This window comes from Pogoniulus pusillus, chromosome 8 (genome assembly GCF_015220805.1).
Source record: "Pogoniulus pusillus isolate bPogPus1 chromosome 8, bPogPus1.pri, whole genome shotgun sequence".
Taxonomy (NCBI): Eukaryota; Metazoa; Chordata; class Aves; order Piciformes; family Lybiidae; genus Pogoniulus; species Pogoniulus pusillus.
In genome coordinates, this window is record NC_087271.1 from 37,611,883 (window position 1) to 37,633,039 (window position 21,157).

Sequence of the window (21,157 nt, forward strand, 5' to 3'; positions counted from 1 at the left end):
TGGTATTGAAGTTCAAACCCCAGCATGAAGTGGAGCAGGCAGAGAGATTTGGTGGTGCATGCTGGCAACTAGCAGGCCTGGTATGTTGTGATGGTGATCACCAGGCAGGAGAGATTGACTGCACATGGTTTTCTCCATCTGTGTCTTCTCCTCCAACAGCTGCAAGTGGTACAACCTACAAAAGGCTGAAGCCTCCTTGCAAATTTTCCATGCAAAATCAGTGGGGAATGGGGTCAGGATTAAAAAAAAACATTTTCATATCTCACCTGAGCACTCACGGAGCTGCCTCTGCTTCATGGAGCTGCCTCACTGCTCGTGGACAACATGTTCTGCTTTGCCTTGTGCTTCAGACTGGCTTAGCCCTGATGTTTTGGGCTTGAACTACCTAGGAAAATGAAGTGCCTCAAGTTTCCCAGGAGAAGGCATTTAAGTGCCTCAAGTTTCTCAGTAGAAGGCATTTAAGTGCCTCTCGATGTGGCAAAAAGTGCCACCAACATGGAGCTCTCTGCACATCTGCAGGAGATCCTGCCTGCACCTCTGCAAATCTCAATGCCAAGAGGAACCAGGATTGGGTCAGAGATCACCTGCCTCTTTCCCAGCACCCTGGGAAGATCTAGAAGCCTCTCAAAGGTGCAGAAGAGTTGTGGGAAAGGATGTGAAGAGAATAACAACAGGCAGATCAGAATAATAACAAACCTTGATTCCCCCCAGCTGCACTACCTTTATCTCAGAAGGGATAGATAATGGAGACCTCGTTAATGAGGAAAACAAGCATGGCTTATGCAGATGGAGTGGGTTGTCCTTGACTAATTATGCTAATGTGTAGGTGTGTGCTCTGCTGGCTGAGTGCATGGCCACAACAACCCCATGCAGAGATACAGGCTGGGGTCGGAGTGGCTGGAGAGCAGCCAGACAGAGAGGGATCTGGGGGTGCTGATTGATACCCACCTGAACATGAGCCAGCAGTGTGCCCAGGTGGCCAAGAGAGCCAGTGGCATCCTGGCCTGCATCAGGAATGGTGTGGCCAGCAGGAGCAGGGAGGTCATTCTGCCCCTGTACTCTGCACTGGTTAGACCACACCTTGAGTACTGTGTTCAGTTCTGGGCCCCCCAGTTTAGGAGGGACATTGAGATGCTTGAGCACGTCCAGAGAAGGGAGACGAGGCTGGGGAGAGGCCTTGAGCACAGCCCTACGAGGAGAGGCTGAGGGAGCTGGGATTGGTTAGCCTGGAGAAGAGGAGGCTCAGGGGAGACCTTATTGCTGTCTACAACTACCTGAGGGGTGGTTGTGGCCAGGGGGAGGTTGCTCTCTTCTCTCAGGTGGCCAGCACCAGAACGAGAGGACACAGCCTCAGGCTGTGCCAGGGGAGATTTAGGCTGGAGGTGAGGAGAAAGTTCTTCACTGAGAGAGTCATTGGACACTGGAATGGGCTGCCCGGGGAGGTGGTGGAGTCGCCGTCCCTGGAGCTGTTCAAGGCAGGACTGGACGTGGCACTTGGTGCCATGGTCTGGCCTTGAGCTCTGTGGTAAAGGGTTGGACTTGATGATCTGTGAGGTCTCTTCCAACCTTGGTGATACTGTGATGCTGTGATATACCTGGGCTGCATGTCATAAAGTGTCTCTAGCACAATTCCCATTGAATCATCTGGAGTCCCTCGTGGCAGACCTCTGATCACACTGGTGCACAGGCCTGCCACGGTTCCCACGGCAAGCAGAGATCTACAAACAGCACCATGCTGCAACAGAGCAGTTCCAACACTGCCACAAAGGAGCCAGGGACTATCTTGACATTTCTACTCCACTGCAGTGAGTAGCACAGACTTGCCCTAGGGCTCCAGGCTGCCTATTTGTAAACGAGGCAAAGCCATTTTGTGGCTGAACTTTTCCAATGTTCTGATTCTCCCAACTGAATGAATGCATCCTTGGGAAGTTTCCCAACTCAATTAGAACCCAAATTGAACTAACTTGCATATAGTTATGGGCAGGGCATTCTGGGAACAAAGTTATCTACATACTTCCTAATTCCTGCCTCATTAATTGCCACAGCTAAATCAGTGTGTAAATGCTAATTACAGCCTGCGGGTTTAAAGTCAGAGTTATACTGAGCTCAGCACCACTGTAGAACTGCAGCGAGCTACAGTTTCTCCCAGTGCAGTGACTCTGCTCTTCTCCCAGGCAACCAGCAATAGAACAAGGGGACACAGTCTCAAGTTGTGCCAGGGTAGGTATAGGCTGGATATTAGGAAGAAGTTCTTCACAGAGAGAGTGAATTCCCATTGGAATGGGCTGCCCAGGGAGGTGGTGGAGGCACCGTCCCTGGGGGTCTTCAAGAAAAGACTGGATGAGGCACTTAGTGCCATGGTCTGGTTGATTGGATAGGGCAGGGTGATAGGTTGGACTGGATGATCTTGGAGGTCTCTTCCAACCTGGTTGATTCTAGGATTCTAGGATTCTAAGTTCAAATGGGCGGCACAAGGAAATCCCAACACAACCCTCAAAATTCAAAGAACAGTAGAATCATGGAATAGTGTTGGTTGGAAGGGACGTTAAAGATGATCTAGTTGGCTTTGATCCTTCATATTCATAAGTTTTCAGGTGTCTTTATACATCTATAAGTTAAGGGTTAAAGTTTGACAGAATCATAGAATGGTTTAGGTTGCAAGGGACCTCAAGGTTCATCCAGTTCCCATCCCTTGCCATAGGCAGGGACACCTCCTGCTAGAACAGGTCGCTCAAGGTCTCCTCATCCAGCCTGGCCTCAAACAATTCCAGGGAGGGAGCATCCACAACTTCCTTGGGCAACCTGTTCCAGTGTCTCATCACCCTCACTGTAAAGAATTCCTTCCAACCAATCTGAAATATCCCCTCTACCAGCTTCAAACCATTTCCTCTCATCCTACCACAACAAGCTCTTGTAAAAAGTACCTCCACAGGTTTCTTGTAGGCTCATTTCAGGTACTGAAAGACTTCTATAAGGTCTCCCTGAAGCTTTTGTCCCATTAAACCATGAACCATTGACTCACAGAATATATCTGGTCAGAAAAGACTTTGAAGATCATCCGGTCCAAGCTTCAACCCAGTACTGAAGAATCAACACTAAACCATGTCCCCAAGTGCCAGATACACATGGTGCTTGAACAGGCCCAGAAACAGCTCCAAGCCAGTTTTGCCAGAGGTTTCTAGGAAAGAATCATAGAATCAACCAGGCTGGAAGAGACCTCCAAGCTCAGCCAGCCCAACCTAGCACCCAGCCCTAGCCAATCAACCAGACCATGGCACTAAGTGCCTCAGCCAGGCTTGGCTTCAATACCTCCAGGCACAGAGACTCCACCACCTCCCTGGGCAGCCCATTCCAATGCCAATCATTCTCTCTGACAACAACTTCCTCCTAACATCCAGCCTAGACCTCCCCTGCCACAACTTCAGACTGTGTCCCCTTCTTCTGTTGCTGCTTGCCTGGCAGAAGAGACCAACCTCACCTGGCTACAGCCTCCCTTCAGGTAGTTGTAGACAGCAGTGAGGTCTGCCCTGAGCCTCCTCTTCTGCAGGCTGCACACCCCCAGCTCCCTCAGCCTCTCCTCATAGGGTTTTGTTTAGAGCTACATGTCCCCAGGCCTCTTTGGAGATGGGAGATTCACCTCTGTGTGCATGTGGATGTATGCCCACACATGTGTACATGCACATGTGAGTGAAGTGTGTGTGTCTCTGCAACTCTGGGTGCCCTTATTAGTGCCTGTGGAGATGGGTATGTGCATGTGGGTGTCCTCAAGTGCACATCTGTATGTGTATGCATGCAAAGATTTATTTCCCTGTACTTGGCATCCATGAGGCCACACATTGTAAAATAGGTTCACTTCTGGGTTCCTCACTACAAGAACACTGAGGTGCTGGAGTGGGTTCAAAGAAGAACAACGAAGCTGGTGAAGGGTCTGGAGAACAGGTGTGGTGAGGAGCAGCTGAGGGAACATGGGTTGTTTAACCTGCAGAAAAGGAGACTGAGGGGAGATCTTCTGGCTTATAATTCCCTTAAAGGAGATTGGAGCAAGGTAGGGGTTGGTCTCCTCTCCCTAGTAACAAATAATAGGGCAAAAGGAAACGGTCTCAAGTTGCAGCAGGGGATGCTTAGGTTGGACATGAGCAACAACTTCTTCCCCAAAAAGGTTGTCAAGCCCTAGAAGAGGCTGCCCAGGGCAGTGGTGGAGTTCCCATCAATGCAGAAGCTTCACAACCATGTAGATGTGGTGCTGAGGAACACGGTTTAGTGGCGAGCTGACAGTGCTGGCTAATGCTTGGACTCGATGCCTCCCAAGGTCTCTCCCTGCCCAAACAACCCTGTGACTCCAGGACTCTGCCACGCTCAGAGAGATCTGCAGCGGTTCCACGCTCCGGCTGCCTGTGCCACCCTGCCCGGCCACCCTCCCGCGCCCGTGGGCTGAGCCTAGCAGGGGGAGGTGGCCCCGGCTCCGCTCCCGCTCCCGCTCCCGCAGCCGCGGCGCCGCCTCCGCTCCCGCCCCGGCCCCGCTCCCTCCTCCCTGCTCCCTCCCGCCGCCGCCGCCGCAGCAGCACCGAGACAAAAAGCGGCTGGGGCCGGGCTGGGCAGGGCCGGGCAGGGCCGCTCCGGCACCATGACGGAGACCACCAAGACTCACGTTATCCTGCTGGCCTGCGGCAGCTTCAACCCCATCACCAGGGGCCACATCCAGATGTTCGGTCAGTGCCGGCGGCGGGGCGGGGCCGCGCTCCGCGGGGGGAAGGGGGATGTTTAGGGTGCATTCGGAGCGGGCTGCGGGGGTGTCTGTGTGTCTATGCCGAGGAAGCTCCCTGGGCCCTGCTGAGTGTATTGAGAGGGAGGGGGGGGTCAGCGCTGCATCCTGGGGGGGGGGGCGTTGTGGCCTTGGGGTGTACTGGGGGAGGGAGGGGAGGTGGTCAGTCCCGCTCCCGGGGGGCACTGTGGGGGAGTGAATCAGCTCCGCGACCAGGGAATAATGGATGGCGGTAATCAGCCCCGCTCCTGGGAGGTGCTGGCGCGGGGGAAGGAGTCAGATCCGCTCCCCGCGGGGAGCGGGCGGGGGTCAGCGCCGCTCCCAGGTCTGCGGGGCCGCCCCGGCCGGGCGCTGTCCTCGGCCGGCGGTGCTGAAGGCGCGGCGGGCGGAGGCTGATCCGGGCCTCGGTCCCCGGGCACAGAGGCAGGGCTGGCGTCCAGCTTCGGGTTATTTTCCCTTGAGATAGAGGGGACACACACACACACGCTCTCTGCACTCACCTCCTCACCATCCCACCCTCCCCGCACACCCCCAGCTTTGGTCCTGGCACAGGCTCCTGGCAAGTGTTTGTGCACTGCCTCTTGCCCGTGGGGTCTGGGAGCCTGCGGTCGCTGCAGCACTTTCAGATTCCCTCTAGCTGGAGAGGGAGGGACCGAGATAAGCTGCTGAAGCCAGGTATGGCAGAACTGAGCGAAAACATCATGTGAATCAAAGTATTAGAATACCTAACCTTTAGATTGATAATGGGTCAGAGGAATCAGCACCTTCTGTGCGAGATGATGGATATTACCGAGCATCTCTAAGCTGTTCCAAAGGATGGGGATGCTGGAGTCACTGCTACAGGCTGCTCAGGCAAGAGAAGGGGGAGGGAGAGAGGGATGGAGGAAGGGCAGTCCCTGTCAAAGGCAGTCTGACACGCCATAAATACTGGCGGGTTGGGTAGAGCTCAAAATGCCTGGAGATCACCGCACAAACAGCCACTTACTTGGGATATGGGGTTCCTTGGAGGGTTGAAGCATCCACTGCAGACCACCAAATAAAACAGGACTAGGAAGAACAGCTCCTCTAACATCCCTTCTTGGAGTGCAGTAACAGGAACTATCCTCATAGACCGATCAGAGATTTCAGCTGGGGGAGCAGATGCTAAGGGTCTCATGCTGCAGCTGGAGATGCACCCCTGGGGATTCTGAAAGCTGTACATGGAGTTTCTAAAACACAAAAATAATTGAAATCAGCTTGGGGTATTTGTTCATCAGACCTTGTTTTTGTGGGTCATAATGAGTTGGGCAGCAGGCTAGAAAATGATGGCTTTCTAAATGCAAATGATCACATTATTCCATTTCATAAGCACCAGTAAAATGTAGTCCTGGGCACCAATAGACCTGAATCTTGGAATAATCCTGTTCCTTAAGCAATGGAAATTGTGAGCAACAAGAAACAAGAGGAAATATGGAGTTAGGGCTGTTCAGCCTGGAAAAAAAGGCGGCTCCAGGGAGACATCCTAGTGGCCTTCCCAGTGCCTGAAAAGGGCCTACAAAAAAGATAGGAAAGCACTTTTTGCAAGGGCTTGCTGTGATAAGGGAATGGAGGATGAGATAGGATGTGATAGGAAATGGTAGGATGAGAAGGAGTTGATTGAAGCTTGATGAGGGTAGGTTTAGAATGGATATTAAAAATACATTTTTTACATGAAGGTAGTGAGACACTGGAAGAGGTTGCCCAGGGAGGTTGTGGATGCTCGCTTAGGGTGATGAAGCTGGTGAGAAGCCTGGAACACAGCCCTGTGAGGAGAGGCTGAGGGAGCTGGGGGTGTGCAGCCTGCAGAAGAGGAGGCTCAGGGCAGACCTCATAGCTGCCTACAACTACCTGAAGAGAGGCTGCAGCCTGGTGAGGTTGGTCTCTTCTGCCAGGCAACCAGCAACAGGAGAAGGGGACACAGTCTCAAGCTGTGCCAGGGGAGGTCTAGGCTGGATGCTAGGAAGAAGTTGTTGTCAGAGAGAGTGGTTGGCATTGGAATGGGCTGCCCAGGGAGGTGGTGGAGTTGCTGTGCCTGGAGGTGTTGAAGCAAAGCCTGGCTGAGGCACTTAGTGCCATGGTCTGGTTGATTGGCCAGGGCTGGGTGCTAGGTTGGACTGGATGATCTTGGAGGTCTCTTCCAACCTGGTTGATTCTATGAAGGTGTTCAAGGCCAGGTTGGATGAGACCTTGAGCAACTAGGTCCTGTGGAGAATGTCTCTGCCAATGGCAGCGGGGTTAGAACTAGATTATCTTCAAAGTGCCTTCCAAACCATTCAATGAATCTGTTAATCTATTTTAAAACAAACAAGTCTATGAAATTACAGGGATTTGGTTGATAGAAGCAACTATTGAGAATCCAGATTTCTGGAATCCACATTATTTAGTCTCAGGTAATGTCTTGATCAAGAGAAATAACACTAAAAACATCAAGATGGCCCATATTCAGTGGACTGAAAACCAGTAACAGGATTTAATATAGAGAATGAGGATTACTGAGATATTGGTATGAGGTGGGAGGGTTTAGCAGACTCCTGATGAGGTTTCTTTTCCTACTCAGTACTGTTCGTTGTCTTTACCCATGACCTGGAGGAAAATATATAATCCCTGCTGGGGAAAAGTGCCAAATAACCCCAAAGTGGGCAGAATAGCAATTAATGCTGGTAATGAATCTGTTGTGCTGCCTGCCTCGGGTTGTTTGATTAAAAGAGCTTGTTCAAAGAGCGATGGCAAATGCAAAGTCATATGTCCAGCAAGGAGGAACACATCTCAAGTCTCTAAACAACAGGCAAATGTCTTCTGCCAGGCAGCAACTGTGTCAAAGACTGAGGAGTGATTGTATGCAGCCCACTGGATACAAACTCTCTGTGTTGCTGTAAATAAAGCAGCAAGTGCAGTCCTGACAGATAGAAGCAGGGGGGATGTGAAGCAGCAGAAGAAAGGTTCTACTATGTTGGTGTACAGCATTAGCACAGCCTTTCTTGGAGGAACAGTAAGGAGAATTACATTAGCTCTGGAAGCCAGACTCTGTGGCAAGAGTCTAGGCAAGCTCAGTCTTACAGAAGCAACCTGAACATTGCATATCTGCCTGGGGGAAGGATGTGTGGTGTGTGATGGAAAGGAGCTCCTTTATTCAGCAGAGGAAGGAATAGTGAGGTGCCAGAAGTGGGTTTAGATACCACACAGCTTCAAACTACAAATGTGGTGTGTGGGTCTGAAAGAAAGTGATTTATGAGCCCCTCACTACCAGGGCATTGAGATGCTGGAGAGGATCCAAAGAAGGGGCTGCTTAGTTTAGAGAGAAAGAGGCTGAGGGGAGACGTTCCAGAGGTTGCAGCCAGATGGGGGCAAGTCTCTTCTCCTAAGTAACAAGTAATAGGACAAAAGGAAGTGGCCTCGAGTTGTGCCAGGAGAAGTTTAGGTTGGATATTAAGAATAATTTGTTCCCTGAAAGGGTTGCCAAGCCCTGGAAGAGGCTGCTCAGGGCAGTAGTGGAGTCCCAGTCCCTGGAGGGAATGAAAAGCCATGAGGATGTGGTGCTGAGAGGCATGGTTTAGTGGGGACCTGGTAGTGCTGGGTTAACAGTTTAGCTAAGTGAGCTTAAAAAAATCTCTTCCAATCAAAACAATTCTCTCATTCTGTAAGTAGTAGGGAAAATTACCTGAGTGTTTGTTGTACTCTTCATTCTCTGAAGGCTATACATCAAGACCCAGGCATATTTCACAACGACTTGTTTTAGCTCAAATTGGATGTCTGGATGTGGACATTGTCTATGCATGTGTCATAGAATCAACCAGGTCGGAAGAGACTCCCAAGATCATCCAGTCCAATCTAGCACCCAGCACTATCCAATCAACTGCTGAGAGGCCAGGAACACAAACCTGGTTTGAGGAGAGGCTGAGGGAGCTGGGGGTGTGCAGCCTGCAGAAGAGGAGGCTCAGGGCAGAGCTCATTGCTGTCTACAACTACCTGAAGGGAGACTGTAGCCAGGTGGGGTTGGTCTCTTCTGCCAGGCAAGCAGCAACAGAAGAAGGGGACACAGTCTCAAGTTGTGCCAGGGAAGGTCTAGGGTGGATATGAGGAGGAAGTTGTTGTCAGAGAGAGTGATTGGCATTGGAATGGGCTGCCCAGGGAGGTGGTGGAGTCGCTATGCCTGGAGGTGTTGAAGCAAAGCCTGGCTGAGGCACTTAGTGCCATGGTCTGGTTGATTGGCCAGGGCTGGGTGCTAGGTTGGCCTGGCTGACCTTGAAGGTCTCTTCCAACCTGATTGATTCTATGATTCTATGAACTGGACCATGGGGACATCCTGGAATGTAGCTCTTGATATACCTGATAGGAACAAATGAGTCTTCCACAAAGAAAAGACTGAGTTTTTAGCTTCTAAATCCTTGCTCGTTTTTGATGGAGGAGTTCTCCCTCCCAAGTCTGAAAGATTAATCATCTAAAGCCATGGGAATCTCACCCAAAATCTGTGTTACTCGTTTAGCTCTACGCTATACCAGTCCAACCAAAACAGTACTCCAGCCTGTAAATGTTGCCTTTCAAACAGCTGAATTTGTGCAAAAATATTGTCTTTCTCTTCCAGACAAATATTTGGGCTTTGTGAGCCCAATAGGAGAACTCAGTTTTTTTGCTGAACACAGAGAGATACAATTTATCTATTTAACACATGGCACTAATTAAGCCAACAGAAAGTATAAGCTCTGCACTGGTATATGCCAACCATCATTTTCTCAGTATGGATCTTACCATGTTTTATTCAGGCCAAAAGCCAACCTTTTCCCATAGGATTTTTGCCTGAATGGGAGATCATAGAATCATAGAATCAACCAGGTTGGAAGAGACCTCCAAGATCATCCAGTCCAACCTAGCACCCAGCCCTATCCAGTCAACCAGACCATGGCACTAAGTGCCCCAGCCAGGCTTTGCTTCAACACCTCCAGGCACAGCAACTCCACCACCTCCCTGGGCAGCCCATTCCAATGCCAATCACTCTCTCTGTGAAGAACTTCTTCCTAATATCCAGCCTATACCTACCCTGGCACAACTTGAGACTGTGTCCCCTTGTTCTACTGCTGGTTGCCTGGGAGAAGAGGCCACCCCCCACCTGGCTACAATGTCCCTTCAGGTAGTTGTAGACTACCTGAGATGGATTCATTGTTTGGAAGTCTCTTCTAGCAGGGGGGAATAGATCTCACTGTGTTGTTTATTTCTACCAGTCATGTGAAATTAAGACTCAATCTCATTGTTAGCCCTGGCTTTCCAGGAAGCTAGAATCCTTGCTACAACCCTAGAACCTTAACTGCAATGCACCACTGACCCTCACATCAGTGAGCAGCTTGCTGGGGTTTGACCAGGATTGAGCAGAGTTGGGCAGAACTGAATAGCCTGAGAAAATAAGGAGAGTAAGCAGGATTGACTGAACTGATAAGGAGGCACAGCTGCAGAAAAGTGGCCTTGGGAGGCTAGCAGAGAAGCTGAGGGAGTGCTGAGCTGTATGAGGAAGGCTGGCTGCTCAGCCCTGGGAACAAGCAACGTTGTGGCTAAGCTGCTGCAAAGAGGGATTAAGGGGGGTAGTTGGTCAGGTCTGCCTCTGTGCATGTGGACAGCCCATTGCTGCCTGTGTAAGCCTATCAGAAGTACACACCCCTGTACCAAACTCCACTATAGAGGTATCACACTTCGCTTCAAAAAACAGATTGACCATCATGCAGCACATTGGTGTAAGCCTGGTGCCTCTCCCTCTCCTGCATGGCCTAGAAGAGAGGCCAACTCAACAGGAGCTGGGCTTACCACAGCAGAGCTTCCTTCATCCTCTGCTTGGGTCACTGGCCCTCAGTAAATGAGGATGCTCCATGTCTGCAGAGAGAAAAGAGTTAGATACAAAATAAATTGACTGTAACAGAAGACATAATATGGGCTGCAGCAGCTCTGCTTTGAGGAAAGACTGAAAGAGTTGGGGCTGTGCAGGCTGCAGAAGAGGAGGCTCCCAGGTGACCTTCTTGTGGCCTTTCAGTGTCTGAAGGGGTCCTCCAAAAGAGCTGGGCAGGGACTTTTTAGGCTCTCAGGGAGAGATAGGACTTGGGGGAATGGAGCAAAGCTGGAGGTGGGGAGATTCAGCCTGGCTGTGAGGAGGAAGTTGTTGAGCATGAGAGTGGTGAGAGGCTGGAATGGGTTGCCCAGGGAGGTGGTTGGGGCCCCATGGCTGGAGGTGTTTAAGGCCAGGCTGGCTGAGGCTGTGTGCAGCCTGCTCTAGGGTAGGGTGTCCCTGGGCATGGCAGGGGGCTTGGAACTGGCTGCTCCTTGTGGTCCCTTCCAACCCTGACTGATTCTATGATTCTAACAAAAAAGTAGTTGCTGTACAGCCATCCATACTGAGGGGCTGAGGCAAACACCCACATAGTCCTGAAAACACTCTTGGGTTATTTGTGGTATCAGATGTGCTTTGAGCTGTATGTATGTTCTGAGTCACAATTTTGAGTTGTATTTTCTAGCTGTGTGTGGCCATGAGAGACAGTTAAGGATGCCAGCAGCAGGGGAAGGAAAGGCAACAGGAGGAAAGAGGACAGAGGTTGTTTCTGAAACTTGGCATGGACATTGGTGAGCTCCAGAGAAGGGTGACAAAGCTGGTGAGGGGCCTGGAGCAGAGCCCTGTGAGGAGAGGCTGAGGGAGCTGGGGATGTGCAGCCTGCAGAAGAGGAGGCTCAGGGCAGACCTCATTGCTGGCTACAACTCCCTGCAGGGAGGCTGTAGCCAGGTGGGGTTGGTCTCTTCTGCCAGGCAAGCAGCAACAGAAGAAGGGGACACAGTCTCAAGCTGTGCTGGGGCAGGTCTAGGCTGGATGTTAGGAGGAAGTTGTTGGCAGAGAGAGTGATTGGCACTGGAATGGGCTGCCCAGGGAGGTGGTGGAGTTGCTGTCCCTGGAGGTGTTGAAGCCAAGCCTGGCTGAGGCACTTAGTGCCATGGTCTGGTTGATTGGCCAGGGCTGGGTGATAGGCTGCACTCGATGATCTTGGAGGTCTACCTGGTTGATTCTATGATTGTATGAAATGAAGCTCCATTGATGTCCTACAGAGGCACAGGAAAAGGCAAATGCCATGCAAAAAACCCTCTTAAAACCTGGAGAAGACCAAGATCAAACCCCACCACTGCTCAGGGCCAGGGAGCCCAGCTGCTTACCTTGGCTGGCACACACCCAAAATCAAACCACTTGAGGTTCCTGCTGACACTTGGAGAAACATTGAGATGTTTGGATGCTTAACACACCTCCACTTCAGCCAGCTCAGGAGAAGGACCTGTGAGACATCCCCACGCTGCCTTCAGCTTCTCAGTGCACACAGAAAGACACATCACTGCTGCCCAAGAGACTTGCTGCCTGAAGGACATCTTCCTCCATCTTGGCACCACCTACTGCTTCTTGCCCACGTGCAAAATGCCACCTACAGGACAAAAGCCAAGCAACTAATGTCAAAAGCAAACCCTAATGCACTGAAGCCTGTGCTGATGCTCTTCCAGCTGATGAACTTCTGCTTGCTTTGACAATTACCTCATCTCTCCACCTTGCCCCAGCTCAGGGAACTCCAGCACAACCACATCCTCCTGCTGCCTGAGGTTCTGAGCATGAAAACCAAAGGGCAGCCCTGCAGAGCAAGGTAGAAACCATTTCAGAGTTAAAAAACACAAACATGGTTCATTTTAAAAGTGGTCTCAGGAGAAACAGCAGGGTTAAAGACATCACCCTGCAAGGTCAGAGGCTCCAGGGGTTGTGTGGTTCTCCCTCCTGGTGTTTCAGGATACAAGAAGGAGCCAACAGACTGCCTGAGCTGGCAGTAAGAATCTGAGTGAGCTTCTTTGTAGTTGTGCAGGGGGAAAGGCTTGTGCTGTCCCACGGTTAGGTGACAATAGGAGGGTTGTTCTGATGGCTTCTGCAAGCTGAAACATGAGGAATTTGGTGGGGGGAGATGCTATCAGGCCTGCCAAGACACATTGTTTCAGTACTGATTTCTTTTTCTGCTTCCATTTTAGTCTTTTTTCCCCCCTTAGACTGTAGAAGAAAAGCTCTCTCTGTAAATGCTCACATTCTCCATTTGGGCACAGAAGACATTTTTTTCCCTTGGCTTAAGTTGTGAAATTTCTCAGCCCAGCTCTGCATGTGCCAGTATCTGGCATCAAGGAAATGGCCTTACACACCCAACACAATTCTTCTTCTGCCCAGCTCTGAGAACAGCCTAACACAGCTTCATCTCCTATCAAACCCAACCCTTTCTGACATATCTCCACCCTCCTTTTCAGCTCTGGAACTAGCAGAGCCTTATCATAGAATCAGTCAGGGTTGGAAGGGACCACAGGGATCAGCTAGTTCCAACCCTCCTGCCATGGGCAGGGACACCCCAGCCTAGATCAGGCTGGCCACAGCCTCATCCAGCCTGACCTTAAAACACCTCCAGGAATGAGGCCTCAGCCACCTCCCTGGGCAACCCATTCCAGGCTCTCACCTCTGTCATGCTGAAGAACTTCCCTGGGGGTCTCCATGCACTTGCAAAGGATACTCTCAATCCACTTTCACCTCTCCCAGCTGCATGGTGCCATGGAGGTCCAGCAATACAGATGATGGGGGCTGTGGGGATGCTTGACTCAGAAGCAGCAGTCCGGTTGACTCCCAAGGAAAGGGTTGGGATGTTGCTATTTGACTCTGGCAGAGGCACTTGGCCTTTTTTGCAGCTGTTTTTGGGGTGCTATCAAGCAGATAGGTGATTTGAATCCAATCTGTCATGTCTGTATCCTGTGTGTCTCATCTCCTAACTGCTGCTTTATGGAAGGGTTGGACTTGATGATCTGTGAGGTCTCTTCCAACCTTGGTGATACTGTGATACTGTGAATAATGGGATGCTCCAGGTCTGTTTATGTGGGAGAAATGGGGTTCATGTTGGCATTCAGATGTGGCCTTCTTCTAGGGAGTCTTTGTACCTCAGATGTTTTAAACCTTCTTGGCCCCAGTGTTTCCCACCTACTGCATTCCAAACAGTGCTAAGATTGTGAAATTGCACAGGAAAACAGCTTGTAGAATCCTGAAAGTCAGATCTCCACTGTCTTCCCTTTTTGTCTACCTAAAATCAGATTGTCCCTATGTCCTATGTGCATCTGTTGTTGAATGGAATTTATGTCCCAACCAACAACTGAGTAAAAAGTATTTCTGATGGCAAACAGGGCTCTGCCACCAAAATCAAACTCTCTGTTACATGGAACCTTGCCAGGCTGGATGGGTGGGCAGAGGCCAGTGGGATGAGATTGAACAAGGCCAAGTGCAGGGTTCTGCACTTTGGCCACAACAACCCCAAGCAGCACTACAGGCTGGGGACAGAGTGGCTGAGAGCAGCCAGGCAGAGAGGGAGCTGGGTGTGCTGGGAGAGAGGAGCTGAAGCTGAGGCAGCAGTGCCCAGGTGGGCAGCAGAGCCAATGGCATCCTGAGCTGGCTGAGGAGCAGTGTGGGCAGCAGGACAAGGGAGGTTCTTGTGCCCCTATGCTCAGCACTGGTTAGGCCACCCCTTGAGTGCTGTGTCCAGTTCTGGGCTCCTCAATTCAAGAGAGATGTTGAGGTGCTGGAAGGTGTCCACAGGAGGGCGCCAAAGCTGTTGAGGGGGCCTGGAGCAGAGCCCTGTGAGGAGAGGCTGAGGGAGCTGGGGGTGTGCAGCCTGCAGCAGAGGAGGCTCAGGGCAGAGCTCATTGCTGTCTGCAGCTCCCTGCAGGGAGGCTGTAGCCAGGTGGGGTTGGGCTCTTCTGCCAGACACCCAGCAACAGAAGAAGGGGACACAGTCTCAAGCTGTGCTGGGGGAGGTCTAGGCTGGATGTTAGGAGGAAGTTGTTGTCAGAGAGAGTGATTGGCATTGGAATGGGCTGCCCAGGGAGGTGGTGGAGTCAAACCTGGCTGAGGCACTCAGTGCCATGGTCTGGTTGACTGGCCAGGGCTGGGTGCTAGGTTGGACTGGCTGATCTTGGAGATCTCTTCCAACCTGGTTGATTCTATGGCTCCCTAAATAAATATGAGCAATATGGGCTGCTCTTTGATTACTCCACAAAATCCTTGCAGAGGAGCAGCACTGGGGTCTGCTGCATCACCTAAAGAGGATCTTGGGATGAAGCTCAGAGTGCTGCCTGGTCTAGTGGAAGGTGTCTCTACCCATGGCAGGAGGGTTTGAACTAGGTGATCTTTAAGGTCCTTTCCAACCCAAACCATTCTATGGTTCTACAATAAAGAGGAAAGAAGGGGCAGGAGCTGAGGCTTTTGTTTCTGGTGAGTTGTTTTCATGTCCTGAATCCCAAGAATCACTTTTTCTTATCTTATTCCTTTCTTGAGATGTCTGAACTGCAGGGCAGTTTAATGAGAGCATCATTGCTTGGGATGGAGCTGGGAGAAATGTGTAAGCAGAGTGACAGTTCACCCTTTCCCCTGTTGCTTCAATGTGACTGTATCTGCCAAGGACTAGAAGCAAAAAAAATCACCCCCACCTCGTTCCATCTAGCAAAAGCTTGTCAGGAGCACAAGGAAGGCTTTGCTGCCTGCAACACGAGTAAGAAGTCAGGGCCTCTGCAAGGCTGCCTCACATTTCCCTTTGTCTCTGGGCTGAAACCTGAACGAGTAATTAGCTGGAGCAATTGGTGGAGCAAGGGGTGGGTAATCTATCACAGTATCACCAAGGTTGGAAGAGACCTCACAGATCATCAAGTCCAACCCTTTACCACAGTGCCCAAGGCTAGACTATGGCACCAAGTGCCACATCCAACCTTGCCTTGAACTGCCCCAGGGACGACGACTCCACCACCTCCCCGGGCAGCCCATTCCAGTGTCCAATGACTCTCTCAGTGAAGAATTTTCTCCTCACCTCCAGCCTAAATTTCCCCTGGCACAGCCTGAGGCTGTGTCCTCTCGTTCTGGTGCTGGCCACCTGAGAGAAGAGAGCAACCTCCTCCTGGCCACAACCACCCCTCAGGTAGTTGTAGACAGCAATAAGGTCTCCCCTGAGCCTCCTCTTCTCCAGGCTAACCAATCCCAGCTCCCTCAGCCTCTCCTCGTAGGGCTGTGCTCAAGGCCTCTCCCCAGCCTCGTTGCCCTTCTCTGGACACGCTCAAGCATCTCAATGTCCCTCCTAAACTGGGGGGCCCAGAACTGAACACAGCACTCAAGGTGTGGTCTGACCAGTGCAGAGTACAGGGGCAGAATGACCTCCCTGCTCCTGCTGGCCACACCATTCCTGATGCAGGCCATGATGCCACTGGCTCTCTTGGCCACCTGGGCACACTGCTGGCTCATGTTCAGGTGGGTATCAATCAGCACCCCCAGATCCCTCTCTGTCTGGCTGCTCTCCAGCCACTCCGACCCCAGCCTAAATCTGACCCCAGGAGAGCAGCCTGGGCTCAGCCCTGGCTTTGCTCCCCTCGAGATGCACAGGCAGAGCTGCAGCAGGAAGGATCCAACCTGGGGCAAAGCCAGGAGAGACCCCTGCGTGGCTGGCTGGACATGGGGCTTGTAGCAGCTGTGCTCACCTCTCAGCAGCTCCTTAAGTGAATGCTGCTTGGACTCTGCAACACCAGAGGAGCTTCCACTGACGTGCAGGCTGCTGAAATTATAGCAAACAGCCAAACTCTTTCCCGAGTAGGTAGGGTCTGAGAGGGCAAGGTTTGCCCAGCCTGGCCAGCTGCTCCTGGTTCAAAGCTATGGCAGATGGCAAAACCAGCCCGCCCGGCTCTGTGCAGTGGTGAGTGAGTCACCCACACGCCTCCACTCCCGGCATTTGCCCAAAACATGCTGAAACTGCAGTTTCTTGGCTGCTGTGCTGTGGGAGCAGAGCAGTACCAGCAGGACTGCAGCACCCATGGGTGCCAGTCTATCAGTTCATGTCATGCTCCCACCACCGCACCCCAGAACCTCCTTTCTCACCGACTCCCTGCATCTCCAGCATCTCGTCTCCACTTCGTGACACACAGAGAAGAGGAGTTTTCCCTAGCACCGGATTCAACTCCATCAATAACTACTCCAGAGAGCCTTCTAAAATATTTATGGAGCTCTTCAATATTTAGCAGCATTTATTACGGTTTGTGAGACATTACATTGTCTCTACGACGATGCCAGCCTTCAAAACATGCCACGTACCTTCTCCTGCTGCCAGCGACTACAAACCAACCCGACAGGGAGAAATCCAGTCCTACAACCTCATTCAAGAAAGAAACGGGGGCTCTGCTGCTGTTTAAAAGCTCTTTGCACTTGCTAAGATGCTGACACCTCCCTCATTGTCTTCGCTAATGCTTCCTAACGGCAGCCTGTGCAAATCCGAGGGTATCAACCCGCTGAATGCCAAAGCCCAGCAGCAGCAGCCGCTCACGTCTCTCCTGTGACCTTGGGCGAGTCATTTAAGCTCTCCCAACTGCTGCAATGTGGGGGAATTCACGGCTCAGCTTTCCCTGCCAGGCTGCTGTAGGGCTGTGTCAGGTGCCGCAGCAATGGGGAATCTAGGCAGGAGCAGCTTATGGTTAGGCTGAGCTCTGTGGATCCCAGCAGCAGCCAGAATCATAGAATGGATTGGGTTGGAAGGGGAATCTAGGCAGGAGCAGCTTATGGCAGCAGCCAGAATCATAGAATGGATTGGGTTGGAAGGGGAATCTAGGCAGGAGCAGCTTATGGTTAGGCTGAGATGTGTGGATCCCAGCAGCAGCCAGAATCATAGAAAGGATTGAGTTGGAAGGGGAATCTAGGCAGGAGCAGCTAATGGTTAGGCTGAGCTCTGTGGATCCCAGCAGCAGCCAGAATCATAGAATGGATTGATTTGGAAGGGGAATCTAGGCAGGAGCAGCTTATGGTTAGGCTGAGCTCTGTGGATCCCAGCAGCAGCCAGAATCATAGAATGGATTGGGTTGGAAGGGGAATCTAGGCAGGAGCAGCTAATGGTTAGGCTGAGCTCTGTGGATCCCAGCAGCAGCCAGAATCATAGAATGGATTGAGTTGGAAGGGGAATCTAGGCAGGAGCAGCTTATGGTTAGGCTGAGCTCTGTGGATTCCAGCAGCAGCCAGAATCATAGAATGGATTGGGTTGGAAGAGGAATCTAGGCAGGAGCAGCTAATGGTTAGGCTGAGCTCTGTGGATTCCAGCAGCAGCCAGAATCATAGAATGGATTGAGTTGGAAGGGGAATCTAGGCAGGAGCAGCTAATGGTTAGGCTGAGCTCTGTGGATCCCAGCAGCAGCCAGAATCATAGAATGGATTGGGTTGGAAGGGGAATCTAGGCAGGAGCAGTTTATGGTTAGGCTGAGCTCTGTGGATCCCAGCAGCAGCCAGAATCATAGAATGGATTGAGTTGGAAGGGACCACAAAGGTCATCTCATTCCAATCCCTTGCCATGGGCAGGAGTACCTCCTACTAGATTAGGTTGCTCAGAACCCTGTCCAAGCTGGGTTAGAATATTTCCAGGGATGGGACATGCACAATGTTTCTGGGCAACCTGTGCCACTGTCTCACCACCCTCACAGTGAACCTGTGATATCTAATATATATATATGCTAAATCTACTCTCTTCCAGCTTAAAGCCATTACCTCTTGTTTTATCACTACATGCTCTGGTAAAAAGTCTCTCCCCAGTTGTCTTTTAGACCTTCTTTCTGCATTGCTTTGGCCCTCAAAATTCCCTCTGTCAGCAAAGCAAGGAGGCTGTGAGGAAACTAGGAAGAAGGCATAGAGATCATAGAATCAACCAGGCTGGAGGAGACCTCCAAGCTCATCCAGTCCAACCTAGCACCCAGCCCTATGCAGTCAACTAGACCATGGCACTAAGTGCCTCATCCAGGCTTTGCTTCAACACCTAAATGTGCTGGAGCTGAGACTACCCCACACTCTCTCTTCACAGAGAGAGTGATTGGCATTGGAATGGGCTGCCCAGGGAGGTGGTGGAGGCACCGTCCCTGGAGGTCTTCAAGAATAGACTGGATGAGGCACTTGGTGCCATGGTCTGGTTGACTGGTTAGGGCTGGGTGCTAGGTTGGACTGGATGAGCTTGGAGGTCTCTTCCAACCTGGTTGATTCTCTGATTCACTCCATTTGTAGCCAAGGGACAAGGGGCAAACAGAAACAGTCCAGCCATGTTGAACCTGTAGCACAAGTAACCCTAACCTTAACTTTAACCTTAGCCTTAATGCTAACCCTAACCCCTACCTGGTACCAGTGAGACCAAAACAGATGCAGAAAGACCTGAGAACCTCCAAGATAGAAAACTCAGCCTAAGATGCAGATAAAGCCAGAGCACCTCTGGCTTTTGGGATGAACATGTCCTCTCTGACATTTAACACCCCTCAATCCAGGTGCTCCTGTGGTGCCACCAGCCAAGTAGGGCTGGATTCTTGGGTTGCCTTCCATGGAGAAAGCCAGACAAAGTCTATAGTGCCCATCACAGCCCTGAAACCAAACCAAGTTCAGAGCACAGCTCTTGTTCCCTGAAGCAACACTGCTTGCACCTGCTGATGATGTGCAGTCATGCCTGGAGAGGACAACCAACCTCAGGAGCATGATTTTTCCCTCTCCTTTTCCAGCATCTCCTAGGTGCCTTCAGTAAGCCTGAGTTGCAGGGCATAGCTTGGTCATACCAGCAGAAATCTGCTAAATCTATGTTCTGGGAATGGAAAAACCTGCACCCTTTAGAAATAAGCCTTTTCAAGAGCTGCTGTAGGCCTTGCCTCAGGAGATGAACTGAGATAAATCTGTTTTGAAGCTGGAGTAGGAGGCAAATCCAGAGGAGCTCCCCATGGGATTGGTGAGGAGCCTGTCTGAGAGCCAAGCAAGGAAGGACTTGCCCAGACCCTGCTCTACAAAGATTCCTATTGACATTGAAAATCCAAGAGCACCTAACTGAGCTTAAGCCTTCCCTGAGGACATCTTGTTCTGTTAGGGCTTATTGTCGAGGGAAGTAGGAAAATCCAGTTCTCCCAGTAAGGTTTTGTGAGCTGGGCTAAGGCTGCTGGCAGGCATGGCTTTGCTTTCCAATGTCTTTGTGCAAAGACATCCTTGATACTTCTCTGGTGGGGAAAATGGGGTCTGGGAACAGGTCTGCAAAGACAGAGGGTTTCACTGAGCTGTGGAGCTGGGTGAGACACAGTTACAGTAACAGGAACATTACATCCTCTTGGTGTCAGTGCAAGGCAGAAGCCCTGCCTTGGCTGCCTTCACTGCCCCATGCCATCAACAGCATACCCCTGACATTGCTGCATCCCTGTAGCCAGGATGTTTTCTGCCTGGACAGTCCTGGTTTATTAGCCAATGCAGATCCCTGCCAGTGTCAGCATTTTCAGATGCTTTGCCAACAGAGCCAAGCCATGGGGCAGGCTCACAGCATGGGGGTCAGCCCCACGTAGAGGCAACCCAAGACCAGCAAGGAGCCAAATCATAGAATGGTCTAGGTTGGAAGGGACTTCAAGGATCATCCAGCTCCAGCCCCCTGCCATAGGCAGGGACATCTCCCACTAGAGCAGGTTGCTGAAGGGCTCATCCAACCTGGCCTTGTACACCTCCAGGGAGGAAGCAGCCACAGCCTCCCTGGGCAGCCTGTGCCAGTGTCTCACCACCCTCACTGCAAAGAACTTCTTCCTAACATCTAGTCTAAATCTCCCCTCTGCCAGTTCAAACCCATTCCCCCCAGCCCTGTCATTACAAGACCTTGTCAATAGTCCCTCCCCAGCCTTCCTGTAGGTCCCCTTCAGATACTGGTAGGCCACTATAAGGTCTCCTGGAAGCCTTCTCTTCTACAGGCTGCAAAGCCCCAACTCTTGTAGCCTGTCCTCGTAGCAGAGCTGCTGCAGCCCTCTCAGCACCTTTGTGGCCCTCCTCTGGACTGGCTCTAACAGTTCCATGTCCTTCTTGTGTTGTGGGCTCCAGAACTGCACACAGAACTCCAGGTGGGGTTTGAGGAGAGCAGAGTAAAGGGACAGAATCCCCTCCCTTGCCCTGCTGGCCACACTGCTCTTGCTGCAGCCCAGTGCAGAGTCACTGTCTGGGCTGCACTCACACTGCAGGCTCATGTTGAGCTTTTCCATCAACCCAGACCCCCAGGTCCTGTTCCTCAGAGCTGCTCTGAGCCATTCACCACCCCAAATGTTCTCCATCTCTGCTCCATGGGAAACGAGGGATTGTAAAGCCTCCTCTCCTGGTAGAGTTGTGATTCTGCTGTGCTTCAGCCCAGAGGAGGAGCAGCACAGAGCGTACAAAGCTCTGCCTTTGATGTGCTACAATGACTTTGGAGTGAAAACAAACACAGAGCTTGGTGGAGAAAGTAGGGCAGTGGAAAACAAGCATGGAAATCCCTTGGGTGGCTTTCTCCCTCTCCATGTTCAAAGAAAAAGGCACTG

At 51.4% G+C, this 21,157-nt stretch overlaps 1 protein-coding gene and 1 long non-coding RNA gene across 3 annotated transcripts in view; one reads left to right on the plus strand and one right to left on the minus strand.

Annotated features, from left to right (window-relative positions):
* Window positions 1–280: 280 nt before the first annotated feature.
* Window positions 281–12,080, minus strand: LOC135177709 (uncharacterized). Of its 2 annotated transcripts, XR_010303132.1 has the most exons (4): window positions 11,957–12,080; window positions 10,571–10,636; window positions 5,748–5,970; window positions 281–385 (listed from the first exon to the last, which is right to left on the minus strand). It is a non-coding gene; the product is annotated as an uncharacterized LOC135177709 (long non-coding RNA). The 2 variants fall into 2 exon arrangements; XR_010303131.1 differs by lacking the exon at window positions 281–385 and having other exon boundaries at window positions 5,384–5,970.
* The window catches only part of NMNAT2 (nicotinamide nucleotide adenylyltransferase 2), a 36,371-nt gene continuing 19,672 nt past the window's right edge, over window positions 4,459–21,157 (plus strand). The window contains exon 1 of the mRNA XM_064148085.1: window positions 4,459–4,709. Coding sequence (XP_064004155.1) covers window positions 4,625–4,709 — 85 coding nt within the window. The 5' untranslated portion in view covers window positions 4,459–4,624. The remainder of the gene's footprint in view (window positions 4,710–21,157) is intronic.